Raw genomic sequence first — 16720 nt, 5'->3', positions numbered from 1 at the left:
TTTTTAAACTTCGGTGTGTGTACTTCTCTTTTGTGTTCTCCATTCTTTTCTATTTCATCTGATAGAATTCCTACCTCTTCTCCTAAATTATTGGACATGAGTAGGCTACATGGAAAGAAACCTGGAAGGTTTCCTCATCTATCCTTGAAACCAAAGTAAGACTTAAATAGGCACTTTCCAATTTCCCCTACCTGGGCCCTCCTCACTACTCTTGTCCTCCTCAGGACTGATCATGCTTCCAGGAAGACAGCTAGCAGCCTGGGCCTCAGCAGCTCAGCAGCCTTAGACTTTGCCTCACCCCATTTACATTTTCTACTTTTTACATGTATGCAGACCTCCCACTGGAGCTTTCCACCTGCCGTCCTGTGATACATGCAGGTAGAAGTGGAGGTAAGGGAGAAGGTGAGGGGTCATCCCGTGTTTCATGGTGGCCTATGGAGCCACTTTCTTCTCATCATTTTCTGTCACTACTAGCTCTACAATTTGAATGTCTGTGGTGTTCCTGACTCTTTTCTCCATAGTCCTGTGTTGTGTTCCATCAATGTCTGCTTTAGGAGGCTGAGTAGTAGGGTAAATTTTGGGGCCAGTAGTGCCATTAGATGATTATTAAATGATTGTTTCAACCAATACTTGTATTATAAGTGTTTGACATTATTTTAAAGTGTAATTTTTATTTTTGTATGTGTTAGCTTCATCCGTTCTTGCTCAAATATGTGTAAGGCAATAACAAATGTTTATTTGAGGATATTTTTAAAGAATATTATTACAATGATTTTTCCATGGGAAATAAAGGGAAGCAAGTGTCTGCCTGTTTATAAATGTGAATAATAGTATACTAAAAATTCACACCTGGTAAGATTGGGCCAACCATATTTAGGCCATTGTTTCCCAGGAAGGATGGTAGTTAATTGGCCCTTGGGAAGGATTCACTTTTAAGGTAAAAACCAGGGGTGCTTGGTGAAGTCCTGGCCCAGCTCTGAGAGGAAGAAGGAGATACTAGGAAGGAAGAAAGATACTAAAAGAGAACTGAATGATGGTAATGAGATGCGCATGCTGTGGCTGGCTCATCTTTCCTCTTACATAGTTAATATCTCAAGATCTAACCCAACCATGCCAGTTTTCCTTGGAAAAGAGCCTCCTTGGGGATTTAGCAGAGACAGCACTTTGTCTAAAAAGAGTCACCAAGAGGAGCAACTGACTGGCTCAGTAAGAGGAGCGTGCAACTCTTAATCTCAGGGTCATGAGTTTGGGCCCCAAGCTGGGTGTAGAGATGACTTTAATAAATAAACTTAAATTAAAAAAGAGTCACTAGGGGTGTCTGGGTGGCTCAGTGGGTTAAGCCTCTGCCTTCTGCTCAGGTCATGATCCCAGGTTCCTGGGATCGAGCCCTGCGTCAAGCTCTCTGCTCAGCAGGGAGCCTGCTTCCCCCTCTCTCTCTGCCTACCTCTCTGCCTACTTGTGATCTCTGCCAAATTAATAAATAAATAAAATCTTTAAAAAAAAAAAGGAGTCACTAACATCATAGCGTTTTCTAATCACAGTTCTAATTCTAGAGTGTCATGACTAAAAATATCCTTTCTTTGGGATGGTATGGGAGCTGAGGGGTGGGTGGAGGGAATTTGAAAGCTGGGACTATTACTTCCTTCATTTTTACTTTAAAGACCTGAACAGTTCAGCACTGCGTAAACAGTCCTGGCACAGAGTAGGTTAGAAGATAGTCAATAAGTGTGTGTTGGGCATGCTTGTCAGGCATCTATTTTATTTGCTGTATCTTTAGCTAGTGTGAAGTTAGGTAAGTAGAATGTGATAGAAGAAGCTGTCATCAAATGCTAGTTTTCTTTTCCATTGACTATTTTTACATTACAAAAGTAAACCATACTACTAGAAAATTTCTGACAGTAGAGAAAGGCATATGTGAGGAAAAGTTCAGCACAGCAGGGCAGAGATGAGGAACAGTACTCCTCTGACCCTCCTAGTTTTATTCTTCACAGGTAACCTATGTTCATAAATTATTGCATAACTATCCAGAAATAGTCTCTGCATAGATATGCGTGTACCCAAAACTATATTACCTTTTTATATAAATGGGAATTAAATGATATACTGCAATTGGATTTTTTTTACTTAATATATTTTTAAAATCTCTCCATGTGATTATATCTCATCTTTCAGATTTTACTGGTGTGGATGTGCAGCAATTTATTAAGCCAATTCTCTCTTGATGAACATTACATTATTTGTAGTCTTTCTGCCATTACTTCATACATGCACGCGTGTGTTTATTCTTCCTTCCTTATGAGAGTTTATCTATGAGATAATTTCATAGAATTTGTACACTTAGCTGTTGCAGAGTTGTTTTCTTGCAATGCTAAAACTGTCTTCTCTCCCGTAGGCAGTATGAGAAGGCATGCTGTCTGTCCTGCCTCCTCACAATATGACCGTCAGTGTTCTTACCTTTACTTTGTAAGGTCTTATCAAACCGATTGTCTGGCTTGGAAGTTGCGCAAATACTTCACATCTGAAGTTTTTCCAAAGCACTATAGACTTTTAGGTCAGCATATCCCCTACCTCGGGTCTGAACTTTCTTGAAGCAGTCTAGACCATTCAAGAGCCTCTCCGAACTGCTGTTGTGAGGATTGGTGGTATAAAGCAACAAATAACAGAGGATTCTAACTCAGAAGTTTCTTTCTTAATATCTTCCTCATAGAATAAATGAACAAAAGGTGGATTAACAATAGACATGCATCTTGGGAGGCTATTAATATATTTCATATGAGAGATAAGAACAACCTGAACCCAGTCTTTCATAATTAGAATGGAGAGGGGAGGATCTATTTAAGAAAGATTGAAAGAGATAGTGTCAACAGGATTTGGTGTTGAGGATGTTTTTTTCCTTGAAAGTATACTTAAGGACCGAAAACTCTTGGAAATAAAAAAGACAGTTGCTTTAATGTTTAATTTCTTACTGTACTTTCTAGCCATTAAAGTAATTGTTTTATGAATCATTTTCCCAACCTTTTAAAAAACACTATCCAAAAATATATTTGTTTTAAGAAAATAAGTTTTTATTTCATGGCTGACTTATACTTTAATTACACACTAATTTTTATACATCAGCCCTCATCCCCATTAATTATCTGTTAATTCCAGGGAATTTTAGTAATCTAGTTAGATAACCTGGGCTTAACCTAAAAATTGGAAAACTATTTATCTCACAACTATTTCTTTGTGCTTTTAAATATGTAATAGTTGATTACAAAAGCCTTTTCCTTACATTGAATTTATGTTCCTTATATAGTATAAATAAGAGCATCAAAAATAGAAAATTAAAATTTTAATGTTTAGATATCCCATACTATAAAAAGTTCTTAATTTCTCCTATTATACCTCTACCCTGATTTTAAAAATAAAAATTGAAATTCTAACCTTCCTTTCTTTTTTTTTTAAAGAAATTCTAGCTTTCTATGAGAGCAAATATAAAAGTTTTCTACAACCTTAACATCAAACAGTTCTCATAATTTTTCGCTGTGGAACATACTCTTTTTCATTTGAACTGTTTTGTGGTAGAATAATAAGGACTGTGTGTTTTACATTGATCTTAGCCAAAAGGCCAAGAAGCGATGGGGACTGTGTGTTTTAAATCTTGAATACAATAAAATTGGTTTCTAGATTTTATGTCATAAATATTCTCTTCTGTTTTTCTCAGTTCCTTTTCCTGTCTTCGGCTACACCAGGCCTGATAACAATAGACTCTTGTGCTGTTGGTATTGAATGGTGTCTGTGTAACTGTAGGACACCTCAGTCCTTTTGGAAGTAAAATAATGCGTATATACATACACACCTATATACATGCATAAATATACTTGTGACCGTAAAAATAAACTCCTATTTTTATTATTCAAATAAATATAGTTTTAAAGTGACATGGCAGTAAGTTTAGATGATCGGCCCTAAATTCTCACAAGTCAGGTGTCAGGGAATTCTAAGTACAATGATTCCATTCATTTTCTTTAAAGCATCAATATTCTTGCATATAATCTCCTTTTCTAAAGTTTTCTATACCTCCCACAGACACACTTAGTAGATCCTTTAGCAGATCCCGCCTGTGTCCTCGCATAGCACTGTACACACCTCTTACCAAGTCTTAATGTAAAATAGTTTTTAATTTATAGGTCTGTCCCTCATTAGACAGATTCCTTTAGGGATGGGACCGTGTCTTCTTCACCTTTGGTTCCCGAGTATATATCACAGTACCTGCCACATAGTCAGCATTCAGTTAATGTTTATCGAACATGCCTTTATTCAATAAGTCATTTGTACACTCAAGGTACCCAGGAGTGAATGTTGAATGAGAAAATTACCACAGATATCCTTTAAAAAAAAAAGCATGCTGCATATTGTATTATAAAAATGGTTTTTATAAATTGATTTACACACAGCCTGTCAGTAGTGCATCTACTTGTATACATCGTTAAGTCGGATAATTCAGAGTCATTATAATTGAGCACATTGGGTTCAAATTTATTAAGAAATATTGAGACATAGGAAAAGGCATAAAGTGTATTATGATAAACATTCGTATACCCACCAGCCAGTTTAAGGAATAAAACAGTACCGGTACTGCTAAGGCTCATTACGTACCTATCCTGTCTCATCCCACTTTCATCTCCACCCTGGATTTCATGATGTTGATCATTAGGGTACATTTCCTTACACTTTAATACCCATGCTTGTAATCCTGAACAAAATGTACTGTTGTATTGCATATTTTCCAACTATTACAGGGATAATATCATACTGTGTATATTCATTTGTACCTTTTTCCCTCAGTATATTTGTTCAATTTATTTGGTTCAGTATATTTGTTCGATTCTTTCATGTTGATAACTGTATTTCTCCTTTATTTTCATGGCTCTATTCCACTTAGTGAATTAACTATTTAATAATTTTCCTGTTGACAGACATGTTAGATGTTTTCAGTGGATAAAGCTAACAAGATGCTTTAGAAACTTCTTGCTAATCCAACTAACGGTGTAAATTTGGGAATTTAAACTATTGAGGGAAGAGATTCTGCATCTATTTTTAGACTATTTACATTTTTAGCCTAATGTTTGGGATCGAACAATAAATGTGTTAATTGGATTTCTATTTGTTGAATTATCTTGGTTATTTTCTCATGACTGACCTAGCTTCTAAGGAATATCTGAAGCATCTTACAATTAATCAGAAGACACTTAAACCAGAATAAAGACAAGTATCAGGTTATTTCAGAAAACCTAGACTACGATCTTGTATCATCTACCTCTAAAGTTAATAGACCTCCTCTCACCCAAAATTACTATGCCCATCAGCATTATTGCCACTACACATATATGAAAATAAAGTTACCTTTTTGATGTTGAAAATTAATTTTGAACTTAACTTTGACCTCAATTAAGAAAGATAAATTGTCAGGTAACATACCAAACTGACTTTGATCTTAAATTTTGAAAATAATACCTTTGTAATAGTAATCGGGCAATAACTCTCTAGACTTCAAACTCCTGCTCTTTTAGAGCAAGGTGTATAGACAGTGTGGTGGATGGCAGAATGACAAGATATTTAGCCAAAAAAACAAAATCAGAAGTTCCGACATTGAAAATTTTGTGACAAAAATCTGAGATTTTAAAAGCCAGCTCAACTGTCTTAGTTTGTGTTGGCGAGGGAGGTTGTCTGAAATGCAACTGCTCAGTCCCTTTATCAGTGTTTGAACAAATTACTAAAAATATCTAACCCTCTGAAGGCTTTACCCTATTTATAAGTTGTAGTTACTGGCCTCTACCCAGATTCAGATGTTAAAGATTAGCCTAAAAGCTGAGTCCTGATTGAAAGAGATTTAGGTAGACACAGCACTGAGCCTTTCCAATTCACATTGCTGTAATCTATTAGGTTTCCCTGAATGAGCCACATGAGGATGCTGTAATAAAAACCTTTGATAAAGGGTCCCTCGAGTCAAGGTGTATCATGTTTCTCAGTGCATAGATATGCTTACATACGTTAAAAAAATATATGCCAATCTCAAGTCAGACTTAGAACTGGTATTCTTGAATAAGACTGTCCCATCAGGAAATTGCGTGGACTGTAGCCTAAGTAGGTATTATTTTTCTTTTAAGTTCTTTGTTTTCATGAAAAGGCTCTTTGATTCTCAGAATGTATTTGTTTCAGGGTAATTCATTTTGAATTCACTCATGCTCAGAAGTCTCCTGAAAAGCCTTCCTTAAAGTTTACAGTGTATGTTTTATAGGCAACTCACACCTGATGAATTTTGAAGAGTCATTCATATGACATCAGTTTTAATAATCAAAACTTAGTTTTCAAAGCTTAAATAATTCTGTCACATGGAATATATAATTTAATAGCAATGATATTTTCAAAACTGTAGTAGGCTTTTTAGCAACAGATATTTCTTAATACCATTAAGGAGCAAATGCATAGCTGTCAATTTTGGATGAGGGCATTCAGCTTCAAAAGAATTTTCCTGTTTATAAGCTTTCTTGCAGTTTAGATATGCTGCCATCAGGTGGTAGTAATATGTCATATCCATGTAGCTCCACAGATGACAGGCTGCTTAAGGTCACCAGTTTACCCCACAAAGATTCATGACCATGAATCCACAGATTTTCATATGCAAATTAAAATAACATAATATATCCATTTTGTATCAGAATTAAGGTTACTTTGTATATAATTTTTAAAACAGATATGTATTAGAAGATTCAACTGGGCAAGTTTTTTCTGTTCTTATTTATTTATTTTATTTTTTGGTAAGAGTATTATATACCTTCTAAAAATTTGGAAAATTATAGAAGAGTAAAATTTAAAACATATTTCATTACCCAAGGATAATTGCTACTAACCTTTTGTTTCATTTCCTTCCAGTCTTTTTTTTTTTTTTTTAATGTGCAATGTTAAGTATGCTTTTGTTTTTGCTTTTTGGAGTGGAGTTCTATAGCAAGATAAGATACTTGGCTGTCGTTAACAGTGTACATTCAATGTGTACCTGTTTTTTACAATTTTTGAAAATATAAGGCTTTTGTGACTGCTTTGTGACATTTTAATGTTCCATTGATCAAAGTTTTCCATAATTTATATAGTTATTCACCTATTGGTAGACAATGTATGTTTATGATCATCAGTCATCAAGATTATTTTTAGAGTATTTTATCTCTGAGGTACCTGGGTGGCTCAGTGGGTTAGGCCTCTGCCTTTAGCTCAGGTCATGATCTCAGGGTCCTAGGATCGAGCCCCGCATAGGGCTCTCGCTCAGCAGGGAGCGTGCTGCCCCCCTCCTCCCGCCTCTCTGCCCACTTGTGATTTCTGTCCGTCAAATAAATAAATAAAGTCTTTAAAAAAAAAAAAAAGAGTATTTTATCTCTGCTTTCCAGCTATTGCCAGTTGAGAGGACCATCATTTTATTGCATCCATGCTTGATTTTGTTTTAACGCAGAATGATTTCTAATTCATCTCAGAGTAGCTAGATATTTTATATTTCCTCCATTGTATTTGAAAGGAAACTGCCAGGAAATCTGAGCATTCCATTTTCAATTATGAATGAAAATATGTAGTCTTTTTGTTATTGTTTTTATGTCATAAAAAATTTTTATAATTTTCTAAATTGTGTGCAACCAGGTAATACATATAAACAGGGACTGTAATGTTAGAACCATTACCTATTTCCTACCAAAATAATTTTTTCTTTTCTCTTTTATAGCATAGAACATTGCATTAAGGAAATACAGTATGAAGTTAACAAACAGTGTCCAGATGTGCACCTGCGAACAACAACTGACTGCCTTGAATGGCTAGATAACTATAATTATAATCCATCCAAGTCACCGTCCATTCCCCATGGAGATTTGATAAAATTCCTCAAAACACTGGTAAAAAAAATTCATAATCTTGTTTTATAGCAAAGTGGGGTGGGTAAACAGGAATATTGTTCTTCAGTTTTTATATGTAAATATGTAAATATTTATTTTAGTCCATGTTGCCCTGCCGTATCTAGGGGCTGGGCTTTTGTTTTGTTTATATATCCCCAGTAGAATCTAGTGGGCTGTTGTCTTTACTTTTTATAATGAGCTATATCAATAAAATGTAGTTTTATAGAAATGGAGATTAAATATTCTAATTCCAGAGTGTGTTGATTGATATGTACCATACACATTGTCTACCAGAAAAGTTTGTATTTATTGTGTTTTCTGTCCTTCACAACTACTCCTTTTCTCTGTGCTTATTGTTAAGTATAAAAAGATCACCACTGATTATATGTTTTAAGTCTTCTTGTCTATCATTCCCTGCTTTCCCAAGCTGCCGGCATACCCAGTTTTGTTTTGTTTTTTTTCCAATCAAGTCAATAATTTCTACAAGACTACTCTTAATTGATGGAGAGCTACTACATGGGTCAGGTCATTCTTTGATACTTCCCACTCTCTACTGAGGGATGTGTTAGTAGCCTTCAGTGGAAACGCTTCTTCATTACACCTGCATCTACGAGGGGTAGCTAGCTTACAACAACAGTTTCCCAGAGAAGCAGCACAATTGTTAGAAAGCAGTAGGCCTGTAGCTATGGTTTTAATTTAATTTGAGGGAAAAAGTTTTTGTCTAAACATCAAACATTGACAAAGGCAGATGTGGAAAATATCTTGAGGTTGTAGATGGCTGAGGATGACAGAATCAGATGGAACATTCTTGGCTATCGTTATTATTGCAGATGTCTCTTTAATGTTTGCAAAGTAATAAAAGGAAGAGAAAGGAAGACTGTGCGCCCTGAAGCCTTATTCTTTCAAGAAAATCCTCTCACCCATTATCTCTTGAAGGTGCAGCCCTGAAGAATAAATATGGATATAGTTATTCCTTTAATTTCTATTAAGAGCCATGTGTATTGAATTTCATTAATATTGATGTAATAATGCTTTCTCATTTAATTAAAAGCAAAAGCTTTTAATTATCTTTTAATCTGTCACACATAAGTCATTCTCTATTCACTGCAGGGCAAAGGCCGCTTTAGTTTTGCTCAAATTCATTAGACTGATAGGGTTGTTCCAGACCTAGGTTTTCTTACATAATTGATCATGTTATTTTGAGGAAAAGAACCACATTATTAAAACAGATTCAGATTAAACCAACCTTATTATCAAGTTTTCACATGCTAAAAGTGTCAATCTTAACAGTCATTTTTCATAGCTCTCTTTTTTTAATAGAAACATTTTTATTTATTAATTATATAAGTACTTAAGAGATCATCATTATGGCACTTTTACTGACATTATTCTTAAATTTAAGTAGTCATAGTAAACACATGTCTTAAACTTTTGTAACCTATTATTCTTTAAATCTTGCTTGATCAAATATTTACAGTTTTAGTCTGATTTTTAAAAAACGAAGATAGAGACACAAATATGACTTGGTTGTTTCATAATATTTACCATAATGCTGGCGTTCTGAATTCTATATAAGGACATTTCTTTTCCAGAAGTGCCAAGATAGCTAAATGGAGGGGGATGAGAGAGGGAAGGAGAGAGAGAAAGTTTCGGAAAGATCAGTGCACTTTGTGGCTGTCTGGAGTCTAGTAGAAAGAACATGGATGAGAAGAAGGAAACCAGGGATTCATTCTTGGTTTTGTGCTTAATGTACATGACATTTGGAAGGTAGCTTAAACATGTTGCACATTAGTGTCTGTATCTGTAAATTGAGTTTTTAAATATCTATGTCACAGAGTTTTTATTATGAATAAGCCAGAGACTTGTTAGGAGAGTGCTTTTTATATAATAAGATACTATATAGATACTGGATATTATTTATTATAGATAGAACATTAAAATGGACATGACAGTGCTTAGAATGACTTGAGAGCAAATTCCTGGAATTTGCCTAGGAGTTCTTTATAATTCTGAATCACAGATAATACCTCTGATATCTCTGTCAGTAAGAAATTTCAAAGCCAGCCTGATTTTATGCCACCCGAATTTTGCTTCTAGTTTTCTTACAATCAGCTTGTTGCTACTCAGAGAATATGAACTAATTTCAGTATTAGCTGAAAGAGACATAATTAGGAAAGTCAGCATGTAAGGAGAATGTGTGCATGTAATACAAAGTCCAAAAAGAAAGTAACTTTCTGTCCCTTTACTATTCATAATTATAGCTACCATTGTTTCCTGTCAGCACAGAAAGAATAAAGGAATAATTTCATATCATCTTTTGGGGAAATGATTCTGAGAGTATTTTCCCCATGTTGATTTAGTTATCTTTTTGGAGAGCACTGAAATATTCTCAGATTAGTTTCCAAGGTAAAATCTTTCTTAACATGGCTCTCAAAAAGGAATTTAAATGAAAGTTAAATTCTTTAAATGTATTAAATTTTATTCCTCAGGATGACTGCTATTAGTAACCTCCAGGCACATACTGTTATTTAAAGGTCTCTATTTTGTATGTTCATTTGGAGTTCTCTAAGAATAGATGTACTCATTCAGGCATGAAGATTTTCTACCAGGAATTACTTAGGGGCATGATCTTGAATTTATTTTGTCTGAGGAATACATTTCAATCGATGTTTGTTGCACATTTTTATTTAGAATTTTTAAGCTGCAGCTCAGGTTATATTGTGAATGGATAACAATGAGGCCTGAAAACTAGACTGTGTTTGGAAAACTAACTGAAAATATAGATAATCACCTGGGTTTACAAAATTTAACAGATCATAAAACTAACCTTCTAAAATACCTGAATCGATTGCATTCCAAAGGCAAAAACAAAATAGAACAAGATTTGAAGAGCATTGGTTCTAAATATACCTGAATTATTGTGAAATTGTGGGACTGTAGAAACGGTTTTTTCTTTACTCTTACAGTTAATCCCATTTCTAATGTTGTAATTTACTTTTATTAGCAAGATTTGCTGAAGAGTGAACTAAATCAAGAAGAAATGATACTGGATTTACTTTGGGACCTCTCCTGCCAGAGCAGCATTTCATTCCCATCACTGCTAAGTGGAGCATCTTTCCATTTCCTCTCTAGGACTTCTCTTCATTCTGTCGAAGATTATTCCTCTATGGATGTAATGTCTATATGGGATAATATCAGACTACAGCTCCGGCGCTTCTTAGTGAACAGATTACAAAGCCTTAATGAAATAAGCCATTCACAGCACAAGATTTGGTTGAAAACTCAGTGCATACAGCAACTCTTGTTTCTTTATCCAGAATCAGAAGTTATAGTCAAGTACCAAAGCATACAGAATAAACTGTTGGTTAAACTGCTGCAGAACTATTTTCCTTCTTACAGCAGAGAATCAAATTTAGACGACATGGTTCATGGATACCAAAGTACAATGCTTAAGTTATATTCGATGATAAAAGAGGATTTTAACACACTACATGAAATTTTAGCTCCAACCTCAACAGTGAAATTCATTAAAGAAACTTACCTGGATACTGTTACAGAAGAAATGGAAAAATTTCTTGAAAGTTTTTGTGAGCTGCAGTTTGAAGAAAGTGCTGTCCCCGTGATTAGAACAAGCAAGAGCTCCAGCAGGCATAGAGGAGCAGTGCATGCTTTGGGTTAGTGAGCTTTTAAATTTGTTTGGTTCAATTTAAGCCTTTTGATATCTTTAATTCTCTAACATTTTTCTTTTTGATGAAACTTAATTGCAAACTTGAAATCAGAAAATAAATGTTACGTAATTTTTGCAGTGCACATTTCTTCTGCATTTCTTTTTCTGTAAGTACACTAGTAGAAGAGCTTTTTTTCCCCTGTTATTTGAATTATTAAAGATGCTGAAAAACATAAGCCAAAAGTTTGCCAATAAAAGTTTTGGTGTTTTTGATTGCATGAGTTACCCAGTGAAATTGTATGTATATATGAATATATCCACCAATATTCATATATATGTAACAGAGAGGATAGTTTTTAATTAATTGTAACTTCCAAAGCTGAAACCTTATTAGGGAAAAATAATTGCTAGAAATATGTTGAAATTTGCATGAACTGAAATTGGAAGTCTAGATTTGTATTCCTTTAGTCAGCCAATTCCAATAAAGAGCTATTATGAAATGGCAGCTATATTATAAAATTGCTGGTAGATATAACATTTTAGCTATAAATGATTTTAGAGGAACTTCTCTAGTATTATTTCTATAAGAATATACACAAAGCAAAAGTGATTTGAAAGTTTCTAATTTTATTTAAAAGATAAAGGAAAAAAGAAAGAAACTCTTGTGATATAATAAAATTTCTCCTGTCACCATTTTAATTTCCTACTAATGGAGAAAAATCAAGGTAGGAAATAATATTTTTAAAAATTATTAGTCATGCTTTTATGTAAAATCTCTGAGGCATATTTCTAAATAGGTGCATAAGCTGTATTTTTAAGTATTTGAAAATTATCATTTGGTGAATTGCTATCTTTGAATTTATGATCACTTTATAAATATTTCCATAGCTCACTATAGTTTTACATACCTTTTTTAATAAAATGCCAGAATACCAAAATACTAGGATACATGAATTTTCAAACAGCTTGTTATTTTCTTTTATATTTTTTATTTTCCTCTGGAAACTATATCACATCACAGAACAGACATGCATCAGCCAATTTTAGGTTATGGCAGAATACAAAGTTAATTTAGGAACATTACAATTTTGCTCAAAGCAAATAGATTTTCATTTTAATTGTTACATAAATTTTAAATGCATTTCATGAGTATACTTATTTTCTAATATAGTCTCTAAAAGAATTCCTGCTTACTTGTAAAGTGTTTTCAACATGAAAGTTTTATATATGCTAAATATAGTTTATAACAGAAGAAAAGATCCATATGGTTGAAAATATGTGTAAGTTGCTATGGAGTCTTTAGGGCTGATATTGAGGTGTTTTCTCATTCGTGAGAGAAAACTATGTGTGTAGGCTTTAACACCAAAATTTGAAACATTTTCTACAAGTCTAGGTGCACTGATCTTTCTCAAGCTCATTTATCTAAACGTTGGTATGAATCACTTGTTAAATGAATGCTTTCCATATGCCAGCACTGTGCCATATACATTCTTTTTCTTACTACCCTAATTTCATAAACAAAGAAAGAAGCTTAGAAACATTAACTTGTCCTGGGTCATGTTGTACAGAATCAGGATTCATATGTAGGTCATTATGTCTCCAAGACCAATGAATTTAATTATCATGGTAGTGGACCTTGTCTTAAGGCGTAGAATAAAGTGCTTTGTCACTTGCAAAAGAAATTTCAAACAGCACTTTTCAGGCAGACTACCAGAAAATCAATTCAGTTCAGCTTTATTGTGCACCTACCACAGGCAAGGGAGTTAGCAGCTACCATTTTTAAGGTACTGAGCTAGACGCAGTAAGGGAAAGAAAACTAAATGAATAACTGCTGTTTTCAAGAACTGCTAAACTAATTCTTAAATGGATCCACCATACTTTCCACTAATATTTGACCTAGTGACCAAATTTTATTTACTAAGGAAATACAGTTTGAGATGAGTGAAATCACATAATAGTATTAATAGTAAATATTAATACAAGTATAATAATTTATATTCCTATTATAATGAAATCTACATTGACTTGAATGGGTTGTACATTATGTTATCTTTAGTATAGATCTGTGTTTTTATGTTCGCCAAGTCTTCCAGTATTTTGCCTGAAACCATAGAAAAGATTTTCATTAGGTAACAATAGCTAACATTAATTGCACCAAACACTGATGTGCATTATCTCACTTACTCCTTCTAACCAACCAACAAAGTAGGTGCCATTATTTGTTATCTCTGTTATACAGTGAGGAAACTAGGCAGAGCGATAATAAGTAATTTGGTCAAGGTTACAGAGTGAAGCCAGGATTCAAACTGAGATTTGTCTGACTGCAGATCCTCTACTCTATTGCTGTGCTCTACTGCCTGAAGGAACAGGATAGAAATAGCTCATTCTATTGAAAACGCTGCTCCTTGGGGCACCTGGGTGGCTCAGTGGGTTAAAGCCTCTGCCTTCCGCTCAGGTCATCATCCCAGCGTTCTGGGATCGAGCCCCACATCAGGCTCTCTGCTCAGGGGGGGAGCCTGCTTCCTCCTCTCTCTCTGCCTGCCTCTCTGCCTACTTGTGATCTCTGCCTGTCAAATAAATAAATAAAATCTTTAAAAAACCAAACCCAAACAAACAAACAAAAAACACTGCTCCAGAAGTGCCTGGGTGGCTCTGTTGGTTAAGCGTCTGCCTTCGGCTCTGGTCATGATCCCAGGGTTCTGGGATCGAGCCCTGCATTGGGCTCCCTCGGTGGAGAGCCTGCTTCCGCCTCTGCCTGCTGCTCTGCCTACTTGTGCTCTCTATCTTTCTGTCAAGTAAATAAATAAAATCTTAAAACAAAACAAACTGCTCTGAATCCTCTGTATTGTTAACTCTACTTTAGTGTAGTCATTGTTTTACTTTTCTCAAAATTATCCCACCTTCTTCTCATCTGATGACTATGTAATACCAATTTGAAAGTGTCCTGCTTATGATTCCTGTAATCTACAGATGTATCTTTAGCAGTTGGGGTGTGTGTAGGACCTTTTTTCTTCCAGCTTTATTGAGATATAACTGACATTTAACAATGTAAATTTGAAATGTACAATGTATTGATTGGATATGCATTTTTAAATTTATTTTTAATTTTTATATATTTTTAAATTTTTTATAAACATATAATGTATTTCTATCCCCAGGAGTACAGGTCTGTGAATCACCAGGTTTACACACTTCACAGCACTCACCATAGCACATACCCTCCCCAATATCCATAACCCTACCCCCCTCTCCCAAACCCCCTCCCCCCAGCAACCCTCAGTTTGTTTTATGAGATTGAGTCACTTATGCTTTGTCTCCCTCCCAATCCCATCTTGTTTCATTCATTCTTCTCCTACCCTCTGAACCCCCCATGTTGCATCTCCACTTCCTCATATCAGGGAGATCATATGATAGTTGTCTTTCTCCGCTTGACTTATTTCGCTAAGCATGATACCCTCTAGTTCCATCAACGTTGTCGCAAATGGCAAGATTTCATTTCTTTTGATGGCTGCATTGTATTCCATTGTGTATATATACCACCTCTTCTTTATCCATTCATCTGTTGATGGACATCTAGGTTCTTTCCATAGTTTGGCTATTGTAGACATTGCTGCTATAAACATTCGGGTGCATGTGCCCCTTTGGATCACTACGTTTGTATCTTTAGGGTAAATACCTAGTAGTACAATTGCTGGGTCATAGAGTAGTTCTATTTTCAACATTTTGAGGAACCTCCAAGCTGTTTTCCAGAGTGGTTGCACCAGCTTGCATCCCCACCAAAAATGTAGGAGGGTTCCCCTTTCTCCACATCCTTGCCAGCATCTGTCATTTCCTGACTGTTAATTTTAGCCATTCTGACTAGTGTGAGGTGATATCTCATTGTGGTTTTGATTTGTATTTCCCTGATGCCGAGTGATGTGGAGCACTTTTTCATGTGTCTGTTGGCCATCTGGATGTCTTCTTTGTAGAAATGTCTGTTCATGTCTTCTGCCCATTTCTTGATTGGATTATTTGTTCTTTAGGTGTTGAGTTTTCAAAATTCTTTATAGATTTTGGACACTAGCCCTTTATCTGATATGTCATTTGCAGTATCTTCTCCCATTCTGTCAGTAGTCTTTTGGTTTTGTTAACTGTTTCCTTTGCTGTGCAAAAGCTTTTGATCTTGATGAAATCCCAATAGTTCATTTTTGTCCTTGCTTCCCTTGCCTTTGGCGATGTTCCTTAGAAGATGTTGTGCGGCTGAGGTCGAAGAGGGTGTTGCCTGTGTTCTCCTCAAGGATTTTGATGGATTCCTTTCTCACATTGAGGTCCTTCATCCATTTTGAGTCTATTTTCATGTGTGGTGTAAGGAAATGGTCCAATTTCATTTTTCTGCATGTGGCCGTCCAATTTTCCCAACACCATTTATTGAGGCGTTCTTTTTTCCATTGGACATTCTTTCCTGCTTTGTTGAAGATTAGTTGACCATACAGTTGAGGGTCTAGTTCTGGGCTCTCTATTCTGCTCCATTGATCTATGTGTCTGTTTTTGTGCCAGTACCATGCTGTCTTGATGACAGCTTTGTGATAGAGCTTGAAGTCCGGAATTGTGATGCCACCAACTTTGGCTTTCTTTTTCAATATTCCTTTGGCTATTCGAGGTGTTTTCTGGTCCCATATAAATTTTAGGGTTATTTGTTCCATTTCTTTTAAAAAAATGGATGGTATTTTGATAGGGATTGCATTAAATGGGTAGATTGCTTTAGGTAGAATAGACATTTTCACAATATTTGTTCTTCCAATCCAGGAGCATGGAACATTTTCCCATTTCTTTGCATCTTCCTCAATTTCTTTCATGAGTACTTTATAGTTTTCTGAGTATAGATTCTTAGCCTCTTTGGTTAGGTTTATTCCTAGATATCTTATAGTTTTGGATGCAATTGTAAATGGGATGGACTCCTTAATTTCTCTTTCTTCTGTCTTGTTGTTGGTGTAGAGAAATGCAACTGATTTCTGTGCATTGATTTTATATCCTGACACTTTACTGAATTCCTGTATAATTTCTAGCAGTTTTGGAGTGGAGTCTTTTGGGTTTTCCACATATAGTATCATATCATCTGTGAAGAGTGATAGTTTGACTTCTTCTTTGCCAATTT

At 35.0% G+C, this 16720-nt stretch overlaps 1 protein-coding gene across 3 annotated transcripts in view; it reads left to right on the top strand.

The window, feature by feature from the left end:
• KIAA0825 (KIAA0825 ortholog) overlaps window positions 1-16720 on the top strand; it is a 405229-nt gene that overhangs the window by 60053 nt on the left and 328456 nt on the right. For all 3 annotated transcript variants that reach the window (XM_059416663.1, XM_059416666.1, XM_059416665.1), the window contains exons 4-5: window positions 7751-7919; window positions 10924-11593. In XM_059416663.1, coding sequence (XP_059272646.1) covers window positions 7751-7919; window positions 10924-11593 — 839 coding nt within the window. The remainder of the gene's footprint in view (window positions 1-7750; window positions 7920-10923; window positions 11594-16720) is intronic.

Source organism: Mustela nigripes, chromosome 12 (genome assembly GCF_022355385.1).
Source record: "Mustela nigripes isolate SB6536 chromosome 12, MUSNIG.SB6536, whole genome shotgun sequence".
NCBI classification, from domain to species: Eukaryota; Metazoa; Chordata; class Mammalia; order Carnivora; family Mustelidae; genus Mustela; species Mustela nigripes.
The sequence above is the reverse complement of the archived record's forward strand: the minus strand, read 5'-3'. Positions and strand labels throughout refer to the sequence as shown.